Source organism: Gymnoscopelus microlampas (genome assembly GCF_963454915.1).
Source record: "Gymnoscopelus microlampas genome assembly, chromosome: 21".
NCBI lineage: Eukaryota > Metazoa > Chordata > Actinopteri > Myctophiformes > Myctophidae > Gymnoscopelus > Gymnoscopelus microlampas.
In genome coordinates, this window is record NC_139958.1 from 41293181 (window position 1) to 41315479 (window position 22299).

General features: G+C 40.8%; 1 protein-coding gene across 3 annotated transcripts in view; it reads left to right on the forward strand.

Moving 5' to 3' along the window:
• Positions 1–15154, forward strand: part of LOC311038247 (tenascin-like) — a 72897-nt gene extending 57743 nt beyond the window's left edge. The window contains exons 25-37 of one of the 3 annotated variants that reach the window (XM_084047645.1): positions 881–1189; positions 3097–3369; positions 5150–5272; positions 5728–5871; positions 6504–6623; positions 7745–7888; positions 8104–8234; positions 8396–8528; positions 9807–9958; positions 10632–10728; positions 12318–12479; positions 13987–14150; positions 14883–15154. In XM_084047645.1, the coding sequence (XP_083903771.1) occupies positions 881–1189; positions 3097–3369; positions 5150–5272; positions 5728–5871; positions 6504–6623; positions 7745–7888; positions 8104–8234; positions 8396–8528; positions 9807–9958; positions 10632–10728; positions 12318–12479; positions 13987–14150; positions 14883–14993 (2063 nt within the window). In that variant the 3' untranslated portion in view covers positions 14994–15154. The remainder of the gene's footprint in view (positions 1–880; positions 1190–3096; positions 3370–5149; positions 5273–5727; positions 5872–6503; positions 6624–7744; positions 7889–8103; positions 8235–8395; positions 8529–9806; positions 9959–10631; positions 10729–12317; positions 12480–13986; positions 14151–14882) is intronic. The other 2 variants (XM_084047646.1, XM_084047647.1) reach the window with 2 other exon arrangements.
• Positions 15155–22299: the final 7145 nt, after the last annotated feature.

The window sequence follows — 22299 nt, forward strand, 5'->3', positions numbered from 1 at the left end:
CAATAGCTTCTATTTCAGCACGCTAACTTTCCAGGAGGAGGAAGACTGTAGTTTCTATAAGCTTTGAATCCCCATTGATGATGTCACTGGTAAGCAGGTTTCTGAACTGTCCGCAGCCCACCAATGAGACGCAGAGGGACCAGACATAAATGGTGCCATCTTATAATGATCATTAGTGAGAACCAATAGGCTCTATGCATAGCAGCCATATTATCACTTCCTTCCCAGGTGTTACCAATGATACTAATGAAGGCTCCGTTCCATTTAGTCTAGCACAGTGGTTTCCACGACCCCCATAACTCTGAGAGTGTACAAATGGAACCAAATGGACCCTTACGGGTCGATTTGGCCAACATGCACAATATCAGCAACCCTGACTCTGTTTGACCAGAATGGAACAGAGCCTTCGTTAGTATCATTGGTAACACCTGTGAATGTCTTCATAATATGGCTGCTGTGAATAGAGCCTATTGTATGAAGATAAGGTTAAAAATGGGTGAAGTGCTCCTTTAAGAAGATTCTGCCAAGGTGTCGCATCGATTCTAGATAAGTACTACAGTACAGCTGAGCAAGATCTGTCTATGATCTGAATAACATTTGCTTTTATATGCCTTAAATTCAGCTGTTTTTAATCTATATCTTTATATCTCCTTTTTTTTTTATATCTTATACTGTATGCTTCTTTTAGAATTTAGTCAAATGGACAACAGCTCTGTCATTTGAAAAAGAAGTCTGGTACTTTTGCAACCATTGCAGACATCATTATCTAAAACCATATCCATGGCATCCTGTTCCCTGCCCATATTGTATATTTTTTAATGTTTTATTTTTTTCCTTCTCAAAAACAAATAAAAAAAAACACCCCCTCCGTCACCTACAGCTGCTTTGCCCAAAGTGGAAAACATGACCATTACAAATGTCACCCCGTATGGCTTCCGGGTGTCGTGGGAGATGAAGGATCAGGAGGAGAAAGCCTCAGCAGCCCCCTCCGGTGGCGGTTTCAGTCATTTTCACGTAGTGGTGACAGACTCTGGCTGGCTCCTGAAGCCTCACGAATTCACCATCCCAGGCAACCAGACATGGTTGGACATCTGGGGTCTGATCACTGGCATAGGCTATGAGGTCAGACTGACCGCCGTGTCCAATACAGGCTTGTTCTCTCGGCCGCTGACCACAGTGGCTGTGACAGGTACCGCCCACAGTACACCCGAAGGACTTAAAGGGGTATTTTCACTTTAAAACACCACTGGGGTCAATTTAACATCCACTCTCTCTTTTGTGTGGATTTTTTTTAAGTTGCTTGATTCAATATTTAGATATTTGATATTAAAGTGAAATACTCCTTTAATCCCTTTCTCGACCATAACAACTCAACTTTGTAAGCATGCATGCATGTATGTATTTGGCATAAGGAGGTGTCATTGAAATTAACGTAGTTTTAGAGTAAAGAAATGGAATGTATATCGTTGCTCTCAGACAGAATCCACTTGTGTGTCCAAAACTGTTGCTCTTCAGGAAATGAAAACAAATCCAATTGATCTTAATGTATTTATAATTTAGTCACAAGCTTTTTTTTAATACTTTGCATTGACTCAATATGTATCAAACCCACAGACACACTTAACTACTTTTGCTTTCAATATTAAAAATAAATAAATAGTGGACATAGCTGATCTATAAGCTCACAATGTGTCGTGATGGGATACGTGAGCTTGTAGAGCAGCTGTTTTCACTACATTTGCACGCCACGCTTGCATGGCGAAGCAGGGCATTCATTTACGAAAAAGCATACAAAGTTGAAAGAAGGAGATACAAGGATTCTGCCTGACAACAACTACAGTGAAATGAAACGAGCAGTTGATTAACATTGTTATATAATTGATCAGAACTAGGTTTAATGTTTGTCATTTTTCTTGTTCCCGTTTGTTCCTACGATGAGCCTTCAAGGACACTTTAAACATAATGAAACTTTCCTCTTTTTTCCAGAGCATTAACCTGCCTAATTCTTTCCTTTTAAGCATTCAACCCATTTTCTTTGGTATGCAGCTTTTTGCCACAAGGAGACGGTGTGGCGTTCCCCTTCCATTTCTTCTCATCTCTAAAATATGAGCAAGCATTAACGTTTGTTTTCATATTTTAAACGTGTTTTCCCCCAGATTTCTGTCTGCTGCTGCTTCAGTGGGCATAACAATATGACAATCACATAACTATGTCCTCTGACATTTGTCATAATCACAGCTGTCGTGTTGATAAACTGGTTTGTTTGATCGGGCCAGTTTTTGCGGAGTGAAAACTGTGGATTTTAATGAACTATTGAATACAACTAAACAAACAAAATGTCTGAAACAGCAGGAAAACACTGATGAATCAACGGGGCATTTTCAGCATGAAAAAATGTCACTTGATTTTAACCGCCAATCTCGTTTATCCGTTGATCTTTGAGTGCATCCAGGCTGGCCTTACAGCATGGAAGTCTGGTCCTACCAACAAACAATGTTTGCTCAAATCATTTTCACAGACTTTTCAACTGACCTCAGCAAAGTATATTTTCCTAACCACTTAAACCACTCTATACTTCACTGACCAGGGTTACACAAGGGTCTGTACTTTGTCCTCTCTTCTCCCACCCTCTTCCCCAAATCTCTTTGCCGAAAATAGCTGATCCACAAGCTCACAACGTTGCAAGCTTGTAAATCTGCTATTTTCGCCGAACGTTTGCCTATACTTTCGCCGAACGTGTGCCTATTTTTTTTTGCCAGAATAGGTACACCTGGGTTCCTGTGTTTAATCTTACCTAAATCTTACACTTGCTGCAGGAATGCATCGAGCCCTTTGTGACTTGAACCGCTCTTTCGTCGACTTCCGTCTCACACTAACGAATGAAACGAATAACGAAGCATGGCAATCGGATCGGATGAAAGGCCTCGCTCCTTAAAACCCCGGAAACACGTCGCCCCGGTCGCCTTCCTTCAATCTCAACCGACGTCTTCAGCTCTCTCTCTCTCTCTCTCTCTCTGAACTCGATGAACGGTGCTGGAAAATAAGCGACATCTTCGGCCTATTTTCCCCCAAAACATATGTTTCCTTTTCAACCAGAGGCCGAGCCAGAGGTGGAGCACCTGTTTGTGTCGGACGTGACGGAGGACAGCTTGCGTCTGACGTGGACCGCCGACGAAGACTTGTTTGACCGATTTGTCATCAAAATACGAGACACCAAAAAGTTAGCCAGTCCGCAAGAGCACGTCGTCTTTGGCGACGAGCGGACAAAGGTTTTAAGCGGGCTCATGGGCGGCACCGAGTACGAACTCGAGCTGTACGGCATCGCGCTGGATCAGCGATCCCAACCCATTACTGGGGTCGCCCACACAGGTATATGGAGAGCGCCTGAACCAGTATGCAACTGTGTGCTACATCTGTGAACTGTGAACACATGGTGCCACTAACCATTCTTCTGAACAGGCTTATAGGTTTAAACCCAGGTGTCTTTCCATTGGAAAACATGCTTTTTGGCAAGCGGCATATTCAGGAGGATGTGAAGTTTGATTTGCCGATCATCTCAATCTGGCCCGTGACTTCCTCAAAGGAAAACAAAAATGACCCCCCCCCCCCCAAAAAAAAATCTAAACGATACCGGCTGCAGATTTTGAGGAAAGCAATATTTTAACACATTCACTGCCAGGGGTTTTCTAAAACAGGCTGTAGCTTCTGCCAGCATTTTTAAGCATTCTGACTAATATTTCAAGAACCACAGAATATTTATCTCCAGTATGATCGATCCCCTGATGGTTGCTAATCACGGAGGGTTTCACTGTGCTTCCGTAAAAAAAAATGTCATCGCGACCTCCTGTTCGCTTGATATACCCACTTGAATATATAGCATGTTTCACCAAAAATACATAGTAAAACACAGGAGTCGAGATACAGAATATTTCCCAAATACTTTAACCAGGAAGTGAGTGGACCAGTAAATCTTTCTATCGCGTTATCTCCTGATTCTTTGTTGTTGTTTTTTAAATGACGGAGATCTCCGTCAATGGCAGTGAATGACTTGATTCCAAATAATGTCAATGAATATTTACAACTCGACCTGATACCTGCATTCCTCTGATGGTAAAATGGAAAATATCAAAGGTTTATGATTGTGAAATTTTCATAGTATTAAAGATTATCCAATGGTGTCTCATCAGTGACCTATGGAGTGGTGCATATAGATTATAAAGCTCATAAAAGTTCATAATGCATCAAGGTGGGTTATTTTATGTAAGGAACCTTTTTCATTGTAACCTCAGAGTACACCAGAGTGACACATACAGCTGTAGGCCTACAAACTAAAAGTCAGCATTATGTGCCTGTCTTCTCAAATCCATGCGGTTTTACTATAGTTCAGCACTATGTGTTTAAAGTTTCGGCCCTTCGCTCACTTTATTAGTCATTATGGTCCTCTGAAAAAAGAAAAGTCTATAGTGGCTCGCTCAGGCATGGCTCACAAGCCTCAAGACCTCGCTGTCGCCATACCTGCCTTGTTGTCGAGGGATGTAAGGACGTTCAGTTAACCCATTAAGACCGGGAACCTGTGTGTCATTTTTAGATTTATTAGGCTATTCAAAAAATAGCAGCTCTACAAGCTCATGACGAGCTTGTAGATCTGCTATTTTTTATATCATGTCAATTTGTTGCAAATATTTGAATATATACATATTTTTAAAGCGAACATTTTTAACTAAAATCTTTGCTTCTGGGGATTGTGCAAATGTCTTCTAAATCCTAACTTTTTTTTTGAAAAAAAACGTATGTTGCTATAATCAGTGGTTCTCAAATTTCTTTCATGTCAAGGACCCCCAAAATGATATGTATTTGGCCACGGACCCCCATCTCAAAACGCTGTTCCAGGGACCCCCCAGAAGCAAAGATATGAGTTAAAAATGTTCGCTTTAAAAAATATATACATTCAATTTGCACGTATTTTCACGATTTTTCAAAAAATAGCAGATCTACAAGCTTGTATTTTTGAATAGCCAAATAAATCTTAAAATGACACAGATGCGTTCCCGGTCTTAATGGATTGACAAAAGCAAGCGCGACAACATGGTATCCTCCTGACATTTTGCTCCCCTCTGTTCTCTGGGCTTCCTATGTTGACGTGCTCTAGGTCTGGGCTCTCCGAGGGGACTTCAGTTCTCTGAAATAACCGACACGTCAGCCATGGTCGAATGGAACACGCCTCGCTCCAGAGTGGACAGCTATCGCCTCGTCTACGTGCCACTTTACGGAGGTGAGTGTTGTATTTTCAGATTGGATTCAGTTGAGCTTCAGTCAGACATAGCATTTCAATAAAGCTGGTTTGGTTGATTCATACATTGATGCAGTTTCAACTTGGTGTGTATTTACTGGTACCACTACTACATAAACTGTAGCGTAGTGTTTCCCAGACAGTGGGTTTGGGATCCATTGTTATGGGTATCAGTAAAATATTATTTATTTTTCGTTTCCTTTTTTTTTTTTTTTTTTTTTTTAAGATTTTCAAAAAATGTTCACAAGAATTTGATATATAAAAAAACAAGCAAAAACAAAAAAATAACATAAAAAACGTTTAAAAAAAAAAATAGGTCACACAGAAACATAAAATGTTTCTTTTGGGCCTTGCGCTAAAATGTTTGAGAACTATAATTGCTGTAGAGTACCAGCAGACATAGCAGTTAGTTTGTCTCTGTCCTCCGTGCTGTATAGGGAACCCCGTCCAGCTGACCGTGGACAGCGATGTGTCCCAGACCACCCTGACCAACATGAGCCCTGGGACCACCTACCAGGTGACTGTCACCGCCGTCAAGGGTCTGGAGGAGAGCCCGCCCACTACAGACACTGTCACTACAGGTATGTGCACCGTGGATCGCCACTCACACTGAGAGCATAACGATAACTAGGGGTGTGGGAAAAAATAGATTCGAATTCAAATCGTATTGTTGGAAATCCTGTCTTTACCTTTGTGTGTTTACATTTTTATCAGTTGATAAAACCTTTACAATTAAAAAAGCTACGTAAATGTACTCTGCTCTCACGCCAGCAGACTGGAGTAGATCCTGAAATCCTATGTTTTGAATCGAGAATCGTTTTGAATCGATTTTGAATCGATTTTGAATCGGAAAAAAAAACTTTTTTGAATCGAGAATCATTTGTTTTGAAAAAAAATGAAAAAAAAAAAAAAAAAACGCAATGCGACGCGTTGTGAGCTTGTAGATCGGCTATTTTCAAATAGCCTAGGTATAGGGCTAAAGTGGTTGATGTGTGTTTTATAATGTAATATATTTATATCTGCAAAGTAACTAAAGTTTTCAAATAATTGTAGTGGAGTAAAAGTATAGACAATTGGAAATACTCCGGTAAAGTAAAGTAAAGAGAGAGAGAGAGAGAGAGAGAGAGAGAGAGAGGGCCTTCCACGACTGTAGTTGTCATTATTTATAGTTGTGGGTGTTGAAGTGATAATCTGTGCGTGTGTGTGTCACCAGCTCTGGACAAACCCCAGGGTCTGACAGCAGTGAACGTCACAGACACATCCGCCCTGTTGCTATGGCAACCCTCTGTTGCCACCGTGGACGGCTACGTCATCACCTACAGCGCCGAGTCAGGTTAGTCACAGTGTTTTTTTAGCTTGTATATCTGATATTTTTGAAAAATACTAAGAACTAAATAATTTTGATAGCAAATTTTGATTTAGTTTTAGTCATTGTCTTTGGAATAAAACTCCATTTAGTTTTAGTCATATTTTAGTCTTTTGAAATGTTTTAGTTTTTGTCTAGATTTGGTTGTTTATAGTCGACTAAATCTCCTGTTGATTTAGTCGACTAAAATGTATTTTGGGCGGTGACTTGATGGCGTCCTAATGGCTGATTTTACAATTGGTTGCGTGCTGAAAATAGCAGATCTACAAGCTCGAGCTTGTAGATCTGCTATTTTGTGCAACACCCGAGCAGTGCAACACCCGAGCGCAACCAAACATAAAATGACCCGTCTTTTAGTTCTACTGGATCTCTTCTCCACTCGTCCCTCCCTAACATTTTAGTCTAGTTTTTATTTGTTGACGAAATTGTCAATATATCTTAGTTTTAGTCGACATAGCTTAGTTTTTAATTTGTTTTTACTTAGTTTTAGTCTTTGACAAAAGGACATTTTTCGTCATAGTTTTAGTCGACGAAATCAACACTGTGGAACACAGGTTATTTTTCCCCCGAAAAGTTATGGACATACAAGGTTTCCAGCCGACAGTAGGGCTTTCACGACTAGAGATTTTTACTGGTCAACTAATTTGACTCAGTGGTAGTCGACTAGTCGAAATTACCCATTAAAAAAAAAGTTTTTTTTGTTCGCTTTTACATTGTTTTAATGCCATTACTATTATTATTATCCTCCTGCCTTTATTTTTATGCCGTTTTAAGGGAAGTGCTTCTGGCACAGCACCACAGCAGTGTCTCCAAGAATCCTCAAAAGGGGGTTGTTACCCAATAATAGGCTATTATTGGGCATACTTTTGACCCCCTTTTGATAAAAATAAATGCAGGAGGATAATAGATAATAGATAATAGATAATAGATAAAATATAGTAGATAATAGATAATAGTAATGGCATTAAAATCAACTATTTGACTAGTACCAACAAGGTCGACTAGTGGTTATACTAGTCGACTAGCTGGTGAAAGCCCTACCCGACAGAGAGGATAACAGTGTTTATGTTGTTGTCTGTGTGCCGCAGTGGCGCCAGTGGAGGAGCATGTCTCAGGGAACGTAGTGGAGTTTGAGATGGGTTCTCTGGTTCCGGCCACCCGCTACACCGTGGACGTCTACGCTACCAGAGAGACCCAGCAGAGTGCCTCTGCCACCACCGACTTCACCACAGGTACATATAGTTCACCTTCTGCCACAAACATATTATTCTCACGCCCAAATACAGTGGTGGAAAAAGTACTTTTTCCCTATGAGATGTAGTGGAGTAGAAGTAAGTACAGAAAATTGGAAGTAGCCTACAGTACTCCAGTAAAGTAAAAATACCTAAAATGTGACTTAAGTACAGCACTTGAGTAAATCTCAATCCACTGTATCTCTGTGTTTCAGAGGTGGACTCTCCTCGCGACCTCGAGGTCAAGGACGTTCACACTGAGAGCGCCACGGTCACGTGGAAACCTCCACAGGCTGACGTCGCTGGATACACCCTGACCTACACCTCCCCCGACGGCATCACAAAGGTACGTGTGAAAATAGCAGATCTATAAGCTCACAACGCACCCCCCCCCCCCCCCCCCCCCCCGTTATTTCCTTAGTTTTAGTTACTTTTAATAACCCTGGTGTGTGTGCATGCGTGCGTGCATGTGCGTGTGTGCGCGTACGTGTGCATGTGTGATTACAGGAAGTGTTGCTGAGTCCTACCTCCAGCTCCTACAGCATGAAGCAGCTGTCTGGATCAACAGAATACACTGTCACTCTGCAAGCTGTCACCAGGGGGCAGAAGAGTAGACATGTCAACACTGTCTTCACTACAAGTATGTACCGCACGCACGCACGCACGCACGCACGCACGCACGCACGCACGCACGCACGCACGCACGCACGCACGCGCACACACACACACACGCACACGCACGCGCACGCACACGCACGCACACACTGCAAGCTATTACTGCTGGAGACATGAGGAGTAGACATGTCAACACTGTATCTCCACTACCAATATGTAAGACACACAACAACTGCTTGTGGGGACATTTGGCCCTCACAAGTGTAGTAATACAATAAGCTCTATGCACATCAGCCATATTGGAAAGAAATTGGGTCTCTTCTTACTTCCTTCACAGCTGTTACCAATGATACTAATTAAGGCTTTGTTCCATTCTGGTCAAACAGAGTCAGGGTGCTGACATTGTGCATGTTGGCTCACTGGAAACACTTGAGGGGGTTCCAAATGGCCCCTTACGGGTGTGTAACTCTGAGAGTGTACAAATGGAACCAAATGGACCCGTAAGGGTCCATTTGGTTCCATTTGTACACTCTCAGAGTTATGGGGGTCTTTGCAATTAAAAGGTTTGAGAACCACTGTGCTACACGAAATGGAACAGAGCCTTCATTAGTATCATTGGTAACACCTGTGAAGGAAGTAAGGAAGAGGCCCAATTTCCTTCCAATATGGCTGCTGTGCATAGAGCCCATTACACACACACGCGTGTGCATACACACACACACACACACACACACACACACACACACACACACAAAGCGATAATAACCGATCTACAAGCTCACAAGGCGTCGCATCATGTTCACATTGCACTTTTTTTTGTGTGAAAGTGGTTAAGTGCGTGTGTGGGTTTTATAAATATTGAACCGATGAAAAGTATTAACAGTGACTGAATAATAACTACATTGGATACATTTGAACACAGGGATTGTTTTTTGTTTTGTTTTATTTCCTGTACAACATACAAGGTTTCCACCCGACAGTGACGATAGGCATGATGTATAAAATACAACCGCAGAGATAATAATAAGCCAGTGACTATTTCCATAATGTTGCTGTCGGGCTGGCACCTCATACCTCCATGTGTCAACTTTTTATATTCTTTCATAAATGAATGCCCTAACTACTTCAGTATACACAAGAGTGTCACACAAAAGTAGTGAAAATAGCCGACCTTGTTGGTCAGCTATTTTCAGTATTTGAATCATTAACATTAATTTAATAATAATGAAAAGGAACGGTTTTGGACAAAATTAGGTTTTCACCTGACAGCCACGATCATATTTTATATCCATGTGTTTTGTAGTCGGTACACTGTACAGCCACCCTAAGGACTGTGCCCAGGTCTTCCTGAACGGTGAGACCACGTCAGGCGTGTACACCATCTACCTGGGTGGAGACGAGAAGCAGCCCATCCAGGCGTACTGTGACATGGACATTGAGGGCGGAGGATGGACGGTGAGTTCAGTCAACGGATTTTGATAGTTTGATAGTTTGATAGTGAAAAGATTCACACGAATGGGTGACAGTGTTGATTTTCACACAACATTTGATTTAGTCATAGTCTTTTGAATAAAATCCCATTTAGTTTTAGTCACAGTTGATTTAGTCGACTAAAATGTATTTTGGCAGGCCACAATGGCTGATTTTACACTTGGTTGCATGCTGAAAAGCTCACAACAAGCTCGTAACAAGCTCACAACTCGTCGCAGCGTAGATCTGCTATTTTCAGAGCGCAACACCCGAGCGCAGCCAAACATAAAATGACTTTGTTCTACTGGATCTCCCCTCCACGAGTCTAGTTTTTATTTGTTGGTGAAATTGTCAATATATTTAGTCTTAGTTTTAGTCATCGTAGCTTAGTTTTTATTTAGTTTTTGTCAGTGAAAAAAGGTAGTTGACGAACATTTTTCATCATAGTTTTAGTAGACGAAATCTACACTGCCGTGAGCCTGAGTGAAATGATTCACAGGCATGTGTGAGTTGCGTGTCGACAATAGCAACAGGTCGCGTCGTGACGCTTTGTGAATTGCTTGTTCACGGCACACAAGAAAAATCTAACAATATATACATGTTATACATTAGTCAGACTAATGGGTTGATATGTTTAAATGTATTTCAATGTATTCAGGTGTTCCTGAGACGTCAGGATGGAAAACTCAATTTCTACAAGAACTGGAAGAACTACACCGCTGGCTTTGGTGATCTGAACAATGAGTTCTGGATGGGTGAGTACTCTCATCGCCTTAAAATAACATTATTTTAAGACGATGCAAATAAAATTAGATAGATCAGGGGTCGTCAACAATTTTTCAGGCAAGTGACCCCTTACCTAGCTGAGAAAGAGATGAAGCAGGGACCCTTCCACTACTTCTTGTCTTGCATACAATTGTGTTGCAGATGAAACTTTTTCATAGATTTCGTAGATAGCTTCATCGATTTGTTTGACAGCACTATCATCAGTGTTGTGTAAATTCATGTTTTTGTTACACATTAACTTTTCTATTAATATGTTAGATTCATGTTAGTGTGCATTTTCACCTTTTTCCCTCTACTCTGCACCCAACCTCTTTGCCAAAAATAGCCGATCTATAAGCTCACAAGGCCTCGCAGCGAATAGGGACGCTGGGTTCAGGTGGTTAATGTAAAAAAAAAAATCACACAAAGATTTGGTGGCCCCCCTGCAGTAACTCTGAGGACCCCCTAGGGGTCCCGGACCCCCTGTTGTAGACCCCTTAGTTAGATTAACCCATTCAATCGGGAACGCATCTGTGTCATTTTACATTTCTTGGGCTATTCAAAAATAGCAGATCTACATGGTCATAACGCGCCACCGAGTGCCGTGCTATGAGCTTGTAGATCTGCTACTTTTGAATAATCGTGAAAATTCATGAAAATCTTTGAATATTAATATTTACTTAAATCTCAAATCTAAAATATTTGCAGTATAAACAGTTTTTTGAAAAAACGTATGTTGCTATAATCCGTGGTTCTCAAACATTTTCATGTCAAAGACCCCCAAAATGAAATGTATTTGGCCGCGAAAATAGTTTTGTTCCAGGTACCCCCCAGAAGCAAATATTGGAGTTAAAAATGTTTGCTTTAAAACAAAATATATATATATATATATATATTATATTCAAAGATTTGCACACATTTTTACATGTTTTCCCCCCAAAAAAACGTGCATATCTACAAGCTCATAGTGCAGCACCGCGCTATGAGCTTGTATATCTACAACTGTTTTAACAGCCAAATATTACACAGATGCTTTCCCAGTCTTAAAGGACGACTTCACCGATTTTCAACCTATCCTCATATAATTGGTCCTCACTAATACTCATGATAAAATGGTACAATTTTTTTCTACTCTACTACTTCTGTCTCAGAGGAGGGCTGTGGACAGTTCAGAGTCCCGTCTACCAGTGACATCATCAATGGGGAATCCAAGCTAATAGAAACTGCAGGCTTTCTATTCCTGGAAAGTTGCAATGCAATAAAAGAAGCCATTGTTCTCGTGTTAATAAAAATCTAAATAAGAAATGTGAAATCTTGTTGGAAAAAAAAATCATGCCTAACGATGATGTCACTGGTAGACGGGTTTCTGGACTGTCCACAGCCCTCCTATGAGACACAGACCAAGTAGAAAAAAATGGTACCGTTTTATCATGAGTATTAGTGAGGACCAATTATATGAAGATCGGTTGAAAATCGGTGAAGTCGTCCTTTAATGGATTGACCATTGCACCTCTCCTGTGTCTTTCCCTCTCCCTCTCTGCCGCTGGTTGCTCTCACACTCGTTCCAACGTGTTTTCAGGTCTGTCCAGCCTGCATAAGATGACGTCCTCAGGCCAGTACGAGCTGCGAGTGGACTTGAGGGACGGCGCAGACTCTGCACACGCTCAGTACGACAAGTTCATCGTGGCGGAACCTCGATCGCGCTATAAGCTCTACATAGGAGTTTACAGTGGAACAGCAGGTATGTGCCTCACCAACGTAAACATATTATTATTATCATATTACTTATTAAATAATAAAGTAAATAAGCTCTATAGCAGGGGTCTTCAACGTTTCCAGGCCAAGGAACCCCTAGCTGAGAAAGAGATGAAGCAGGGACCCCCCTCTATATTGTATAAAATTGTGTTTCAGAAATGTTGCTGCTCTTTTTTCCCTCTACACCTATAACTATTTGCCAGAAATAGCCGATCTACAAGCGCACAACGCCTCTTAGATCGGCTATTTTTGGCTAAAGTTCTCCTCAGAAAAGGGATGCTAGGGTTCAAGTGTTTGATGTAAAAAAAAAAACACAATGATTTGGCGGACCCCCTGTATTAACTCTGAGGACCCCCCAGGGGTCCCGGACCCCCTGTTGAAGACCCCTGCTCTATAGGATAGTGGAACCGCAGGTATGTTCAAAACACCCCCTTAAGCCCCCTTAATGTCAATGACCCCCAAATTGAAAAGATATTGTGCAAGGGACCCCCCTTGGGAGAACATTTGTGTAAAAAAACTACATTATTCCACAAAGGTTTCACAATTTTCCTCGATTTTTCAGACTTCAAAAGGTTAGAGTAGAGTGTTTGTTAGCTCTTTAAAAAACTGTAAAAAATTAATAAAAACATTTTCAGGTGGGTCGCCAATTTCAACCAATCCAGGAGACAAACCACATTTATCAGTGTTCCAGTTCCAATTTTCTCTCCTCATTTCTGTATCATCACTTCAAGTTTCACTTGTTTATCCTGTATCCTGTTTGAGTTCTCTCTCCCGATTGTATCAAATTAGTATCCCGACCTGAAGATTTATTTTCTGTTTTCTAAAAGCTGGAGAGACAGGGAGACCCATGTTACTGAACAAACACTCTATAGCATACATGGGCAACACATGCGGCCCCCACCTTCACTTAATGCGGCCCGCTGGTTAATATGGGAATACTGATATATCATTGATTTCAGCTGTTACAATTCCAAACATGCAAACATGACCCGCTTTAATTACTTCAGTCTATATTAGTAGCTTAATGACTAGTATTAAAATTCTATTGTCTTTTTTATGTATAACTAAATGCATTTCAAATTAAATACAAATGTTACTTTTCAGGATTCAAATAAAAAAATAGCACAACACAAATCTGTATTCCAATTAAAAAAATAGCAAAAATAGCAGATCTACAAGCTCAAAACGCGTCGCACTGCGACGCGTTTTGAGCTTGTAGATCGACTATTGTTGCTGCTTTTGTGTGACGGTATTAATTTATGAAATAAGTTAAAATACTGAGATAAGAGGTTTCTGCCCGACAGTATATGCAATGTGTCCCTCTGGAGTGAGTGTGGAAATATAGTGGCCCTCTCCATCATCATAGTTGCCCGCCCCTGCTCTATAGCAATGATTACTATCACAATATAGACCTATTAAACACTTATATAACAAAAAGACAAAAAAAAAGCATCACTTACACCACCTATAATTTGACTTCATGTCTTTTTCAGGTGATTCGATGAACTACCACCACGGTCGTCCCTTCTCCACCTACGACAATGATAACGACATCGCTGTCACCAACTGTGCCTTGTCCTACAAGGGAGCCTTCTGGTATAAAAACTGTCACCGCGTCAACCTCATGGGCAAATATGGTGACGACAGTCACAGTAAGGTATGTATGTATAAGTCATTAAAAGTGTTCAACGCCAAGTACTCTAAACCACTTAAAGGTGTATTTCACATCATTTTGACGTCTACTCTGGCTTTTTTGTGCATCCCTGACATTCTTTAAGTTGCTTGATTCAATATTTAGATATTTGATATACAATTGATCAGACACCCACTGCTATAAGCACACAGTGTTGGAAAAAGTACTCAGTTGCTTTACTTAAGTAAAAGTATCAATACTGCAATGTAGAAATACTCTGTTACAAATAAAAGTCCGGAATTCAAAATTTGCTTGAGTAAAAGTACAAACATATTGGCATCAAAATGTACTTAAATACCAAAAGTAAAAGTACTCATTATGCAGAATGTTCCATTTCAAGTTTTTAAATGTATAACAACCTTTTGAAAATAGCAGATCTACAAGCTCACAATGCGTCGCATCGCGACGCATTGTGAGCTTGTAGATCGGCTATTTTCAAATGGTTGAAATGTTTAGAGAGCTGAAGTGGTTACTGTAGGTTTTGTAATAATAATCCAAAGATTTTTTTTTTTTTTGTTACTTTCCACCACTGTAAGCACATTGAACTTAAAACTAAATTGTAATGTTTTTAATGACTCATTGAAAACACACAACCCTGCTTCGGGTGACTGTTATTGTCCTTGAAAGTTAGACTCATTGAAAACACACGTCCCAATTCTCAATAACGCTGCCTTTGGGTCTGTTCTTTCCCCTCAGGGCATCAACTGGTTCCACTGGAAGGGACACGAGCATTCCATTCCGTTTGCGGAGATGAAGCTCAGGCCGGTCAACTTCAGAAACTTTGAAAGCAGAAGGAAGAGATCCTAGAGTCCTTTAATACTGCAGTACAGCCCCACACTGCCTAACCTCTCTAACAACCATCCATATTTATATCTCCTTACCCTCAATTCACTTAACGACAAGCCAAGAAAATATGAATGAAAAAATGTGTCTCTCAAGCCAGACTCTTCCACAATAGGCTCTATTCACAGCAGCCATATTATGAAGACATTCACAGGTGTTACCAATGATACTAATGAAGGCTCTGTTCCATTTAGTTTAGCACAGTGGTTTCCACAACCACAACCCCCATAACTCTGAGAGTGTACAAATGGAACCAAATGGACCCGTAAGGGTCCATTTGGTTCCATTTGTACACTCTCAGAGTTACACACCTGTAAGGGGCCATTTGGAAGCCCATGAGGGTCCCTGGACCCCAACTGTAGACGGTAGACCCACTGGTGTAACAGAGTGTTTCCAGTGAGCCAACATGCACAATATTAGCACCCTGACTCTGTTTGACCAGAATGGAACAGAGCCTTCATCAGTATCATTGGTAACACCTGTGAATGTCTTCATGATATGGCTGCTGTGAATAGAGCCTATCTTCGCTACATACAGTCTGTAACTACATCTCCTCAAGGCCGTGAACGGAGGCTAGTATTAGTATTAGAAGTTGGTATATTTTAGAATTTTCATTTCTGCTACGGAGCCAGCTAGGTAATATGCCTCGACTAATTTGATATAGAGGAATTATTTATGCGACTGTGAAGATGAAACGGAAGTGGCATCCGCTATAGTTTTGCATTTGCATTTCCATCGCTTTCATCGCACAGACTAGTTAGGCTTTAGCGAAGCATCTGCAAATGAGTCTCTGCCTTGAGAGACTAATAAAAATATAATGTATTACGCCAAAGAAGCACAATTGGACTGAAAGATGTGCAGGTAATCGCATTTTTTTGTGTAAATAATCCATCGGAGGATAATGATGCCTTATTTGATGTTATTTTTTATATGATTATTTCTACTTAAATGTTTAGATTTTCCGTGGAAATTATAGACATTCAAGCTGAATTATGAGTGAATGTACTAGGGATGTAACAATATCAAAAAGATGTTATGATATAACAATATCACGATAATAAGTTCACGATACAATATTTATAATTAAAAGCCAATATAGAAACAAAAAGAGAAGAAATTACGGAAATCTGTAGGACAATTTTTCATTTTCCCTTCCGTAGATGCCATCAAGGGCCCACGATAATATAGAGACTTTTTTTTTCACGATATTCTGATAACGATAATATTGTTACATCCCTAAAATGTACTATAGGGTTTTACGCTATCTTTCACACTCTGTTGTTGTGCTTGTCTTGCCGTACATGACTTAGCGATGGGAGTTAGAATGATGGAATGAATATTGGACCGAACCACTGTCTTCTGCTTATGAACCCGCTGAACTTCTTCAGGGGCCATTGTCCACAGGAAGCATTTTATGAGCGTTCTATGGTTAAAACCCACTTAAACCCCATATGGTTGAGCGGAGTCCCTCAGAGCTCTGTACCAGTGTATTTTCTGTTTTCTGTTATTGTGGGGGAACCTTTGCTGAAAATAGCCGAAAAATTGCTAAAACAATAGTTCACGGCGCATCGCGCTGCGACTCATTGTGAGCTTGTCGATTTGCAATGTTCTGCGAAAGCTTTCCCCACAATAGGCTCTATGCACAGCAGCCATATTGGAAGGAAATTGTGCCTCTTCCTTACTTCCTTCACAGGTGTTACCAATGATACTAATGAAGGCTCTGTTCCATTTTGTGTAGCACAGTGGTTCTCAAACTTTTTTGAGAACGCAGGCGCTATTGCCATCTGCTATTTTTGAATAGCCAAAGTACAAAATATGGATAAAGGGTTTGGAATGATTTACTAATGATGATATGATGATAACTCATTTTGCTGGGGACCCCCTGGTATCCCTCCAAGGACCCCTGGGGGTCCCCGGACCCCACTTTGAGAACCAATGCTGTAAAGGAGATACATTTTAGGCGAGAAATAGGCAATACAGTTGCTCATTCTGGATTAATTTTCACCTCTACAATTGCTAGTTTAAAACGTTATCAGTATTAGGTTTCTGGCAATCTGGGTACCCATTTGGGTTAAAACAAATATGTTTTTGCCTCTGGGGGCACCACCTCCTTGTCATGTGTAGAAACAGGAACTCGGTTTGTCTCCCCCCCTTCCCTAGTCCACTTCCTCCCGGGTGCTTCTGCGTTTACTCCTACTAACAACAACACAACATGTTTAGGGCAGTGGTGCTGAGCAGAATCTGTCTTGAGAGATTACGTTTCTGTTGATTGTCTGATCTGTCACACAGGAAAGGGGAGGGGGGGTTGGAAGGAAACTGAAAAAGAAAAAAGCTTTTTGTGGACATGGCCCCTAAATCCTGATTTATACATTGTTGCACGACGGCATCACATGGCAAAAATGTCGAACACAACCTACTCTTGGTGTGCAACCTGGCATAAATCAAGTGTAAAATGTCAAAGGCACATAGGAGGCCATGAATACTCCCTGACATGATGGAACGTTAAAGCTGTTGTAAGTGATTTTATTGTTGTTACGTTAAAGGATAATTAGGGCCAACGTTATTCTTACCTTTATTATGACGTTATGATATCCTAGGACAGTGGTACAGTGGTACAGTAGAGAAATGCCATAACTCCATAACGGATCCGCCACAGTTAAAAACTCGCGCCTATAGGTCTTGCTTTAAATCACGTTTTTTAATAGTTTTTTTTTCTTTATTTTTTCCTGCAGAGATCTGATGTTTACAGTGAGAGAACATTATGCAACCTGCTGTTCTTGAACGCGCACGGCCGTAAGCCGAGCTTACGCTCGAGCGCATGCAAGAACAACAGGTTGCGTAATGTTCTCTCACTGTAAACATGAGATCTCGCGATTTAAAGCAAGACCTATACTGTAGGCGCGGGTTTTTAACTGTGGCGGATCCGTTATGGAGTCATGGAATTTCTCTACTGTACCACTCGTCCTAGGACATCATAACGTCATAATAAAGGTAAGAATAATGTTGGCCGTAATTATCCTTTAACACGTTAACATTGTTACGTTAACACGTTAACGTTCACACTCTATATTCCGATAATCATATACAGTGTCTGTTCGGTAACAGGAGTCGTGAACAGAAAATACAATTTTAGGTTTCAATTCAATCAATTTCATCCAATCGGGAGGGAGAACCCCACAATGATCATTTATCAGCTTGTGTTCCAGTTCCAATTGTGTCTGCTTATTTATTTGTTTCGTCACTACCAATTTCACTTGTTTATCCTCTATTCTACGAGTTCTCTCCCCTGATTGGATGAAACTGGTATCCTGACCTGAACATTTTATTTAAGAGCTGGAGAGACGGGCAGACCCCTGAACAAACACTCTATACCAATGATTATACTATCAGAATATAGAGCTAATTAACACTTATTTTAACAACAAATATCGCTTGCAGCACCTTTGAGTACTAGAGGATTGTAGAGTTGATTTAGAGACTGACTTAGTTGTGGACAGACTCAATCTAGGATATAAATAATTGTAATGTTTTCAAGGATAGATAGATATAGGCTTATACAAAAGAAGAATTTTACCTTTTGCCATCCTTGAAATATTGTCTTACATTTACTGGACCACAAGAGAAGCATCTCTCAATGTTTCACTTTTGCAAGCCACTAACACCATCAAATAACTATTTAAATTATGCTTTAATTATTTGTAATAGAATGAAAATCAATGTTTCTCTGTAACCTCCAATACAATAAAAAAAAAAAAAAATGTTAAAAGTTTTGTTTTTCTTCTTGTCTTCTGTAAACAACTCCAAAGCAGTGGAGCGCAGAGCGGTCCAATTGTAACACGCTCTTTTTAGGTGTAATCAAAGTATTTTCCCATGGAATTCACTCAAACTGCCATCCGGTAATATTTAATACATTCCTTATGTATGATACATTATCTTATCACATCTTTGGTATAAAAACAATGTAAAACAGTTGCTTGAATTAAATATAATTGATTTAAGCTGAAAACTATTTGTTTAATGCTGTTTTTTAGCAGTGTTACATTAACTCATGCTGTTGCAGTCAATCTCATTATGCGTTTAAAATGTAACATCGAACAGCATCCACTTTAGAGGTTTAATAACTCACGACCTGCTTTATCAATGGAAAAACTTTAAGTGGTTTATGATAATGAACATTATGTAGGTAAAAAGATCGCTGAGTAAAAGAGTGAAAAGTGAAAAACGTTACAACCTTGGCGGTCCTCCCCTACTCAAGTGTTCAACACTGTCAAGAAATTGTCAGAAATAGCGGAAACTGTAGAGCTTGTATCGTCTATTTTCACTACTTGACCAGTGCCTGTTGGGTACCGGCCAACTTGGGAATGCAAGTTAGGAACGATACAAATAGGGAATGCATGCCCCACCCTGTTATGCAATACCCGTTATACGTTTTCAGAGTACCAGTTGTAACCGTCTGTCTGCCTGTGTCCTTGTGTGCCCATATATGAAGATCTCTGTATCTGTATGTCTGCCTGTGTCCCTTTTATGCCCATGTATGGAGATCTCTATATCTGTCTGTCCATGTCCCTCTATATGCCCATTATAGAGCACCGAAGTCTGACGTAATGTATACATCCTAGCTGGTTTGCGGTTTTCCACCCCCATTCTGAATTCCCATAGACGTCTTTAATATCGCATTAAATAAGAACCCGGTTCCAAAAATAAACAAATGATCCCGGCGATTTGACTCTTATGGATATGAAGCATCAACTGATGGTGAGAAAACGATAATGTTACTTCCGCCAAATTAGTTAAATTTTCGCCAGAAATAGACTGTATATCATAAACGATACAGAGCCACCTCCCTGACAATATCGCAGAGACAGTTTGTTTATTTTTGGACCACAATTCGTATATATGAGACGATTCTAAGATGACCCAATGTTATTCTCCATAGAGAAATTACTTTACGAACCAGGGGATGAACGAGTGACGTCAGGACTTCTGTACTCTATGGAGATCCCTGATGTTATCAGCATGGGCATATACAGTATGCATATATATTGCATGATCAGTGGTCATGTCCTTGTGCAGTGGTAAACATCTGTGTAAAATGCCTGAAGATGGCAAACTAACTGTGGAAAGTGGAATGAGTAAGTAATCGCACTTGGGGTTGCCATGGCAATCAATTGGCTCATTTGGGGCCACGGCCAGAGCCTTTTCTGCCCGTTCTGGACAACAGCTTATCCGCTGGCGTAGTGGTCCAGGCACCTGTAGGCTCAGTGCAGCCTGACAGTGTGTTGTGGGAAGTGGGCCTTTGCTGCATGTCACTCCCCATCGTTTTCCCCATTTCCTGTCAGCCTACTGTCCTGTCAATAAAGGCATAAAAGCCCAAAAATAAATGAAAAAAAAAAAAAAAAAAAAAAAGTACTATATTTCTGTTGGAAATGTAGCGGCATCACCTTGCAAAAAAGAAAAGACAATAATCCAAAAGTGTACTTAATTAAGTACAGTACTCAAGTAAATGTTCTTAGTTACTGTCCACCACTGATTATATTATGTAATAACAACAGTTTCCATGTATGGCTGATATAAAATAAATATATACAAGATATCTTGCACATTTGTCTTTTTTCACCCTTTTTTTTGTGTATCCCGCAATTTTGTAACCCTTATTTTCCACCTAGTGGCAATTCTTTTTGCCGCCTAGTGCCAATTTTCTAAGTGATCCTGGGCGCTACACTCCCCTCAACAGCCTAGGGAGGCCAGGGCCGAGCTCATGCCTCCTTCAATGAATGAGAGCCAACTGACCTTCTTGTCACCTGACAGGGGGGAGTTTCCCTGGTTTGACGTAGCGCGCGGAAGGAACACGTTATTCCAACCAGTTCCCTTCCCCTCCATCAGGCGCCCCGGCTGTCATGGGGGAGGCGGTATAGCGACCATGCAGGATTGCTACATGTTATTGTGAGGGTACTAACTACCCTGAGAGACATGGGGAGAACATGCAAACTCCACACAGAGTAGGCCCTTTCGCCAACCCCACCTAGGGTATGGGTACTGATGACGCAGAGAAGACACGCCCCCAGCGCCCACAGCGTCCCGGGAATCGAACCCATGGAACCTTCTAGCTGTGAGGCGACAGCGCTACCGACTACGCCACCGTGCCCCCACATTTGGCATGTTTTGTCTTAGTATCAGCGATGTAAAGTAACTAAGTGAATTTACTCAAGTACACATATGAGGGATCTTTACTTTACTGGAGTATTTCCAATTTGCTATATTTTCACTTCTACTCCACTACATCTCATGAATAGATAAATATTGTACTTTCACTCCACTACAATTATTTGAAGTGTTCAGTTACTTATTACTTTCTACATTTAGATTATTACAAAACATACATTAACACTTCAGCAATCAGCACTATATATTCTTTGGCTATTTGAAATGAGCTAATCTAAAACGTGACAAACAAATAGTTTATGAGGTAGAACTTGATTTCCTCTTTTCCTCAAGTAACCCTACTGAACTCTGTCTGTATAATAACCATACAGTATGATGTATAATAGCATGGTGGAAAGTAACTAAGTACAAGCTTGTACATGTGCAATTTTCATAAGATTGTTGAAATACATTTTATACATTTGAAAACCTGCGAAATGGGACATTATGCATGAGGGGTACTTTTACTTTTGGTACTTTAAGTATATTCTGATGCCATAATGCCTGTATTGATACATGTATACAGTCAGTATACAGTGAATAGAATGGACCATGTTGTATTGATACATGTATACAGTCAGTATACAGTGAATAGAATGGACCATGTTGCATTGATACATGTATACAGTAAGTATACAGTGAATAGAATGGACCATGTTGCATTGATACATGTATACAGTCAGTATACAGTGAATCTCCATGGTTCAGTGTCCATGCCCCAATTACTTACTCAGGTGTAAGTATAGTCACTGATTAGGCCCTCCCCTATAAAGCCTGGTGCTCATTCATTCTTTCCTGTTTGGCTCTCTGTAGGCACTGGCTTGTCTGAGCGACGTGGCAATGGATTGTTGTTTTGCTTCACCCCCAGCCTCGCCTCACCCGGCGAGGCTGGGGCTGTCCGCCCCTGTTCAGATAAATAACCGCCACCAAATGGTAAAAGCAGCTGTCCGACGCCAGTCCGGGGCTCTCATTCCGCAGTCGCGGACGAGTGCCTCAGCCTCACCCGTAGTGGATCCACGCACCCCTCCACAGCCGCTTCCCTCGCCACAGCATCTCCAGCCGCCAGCTT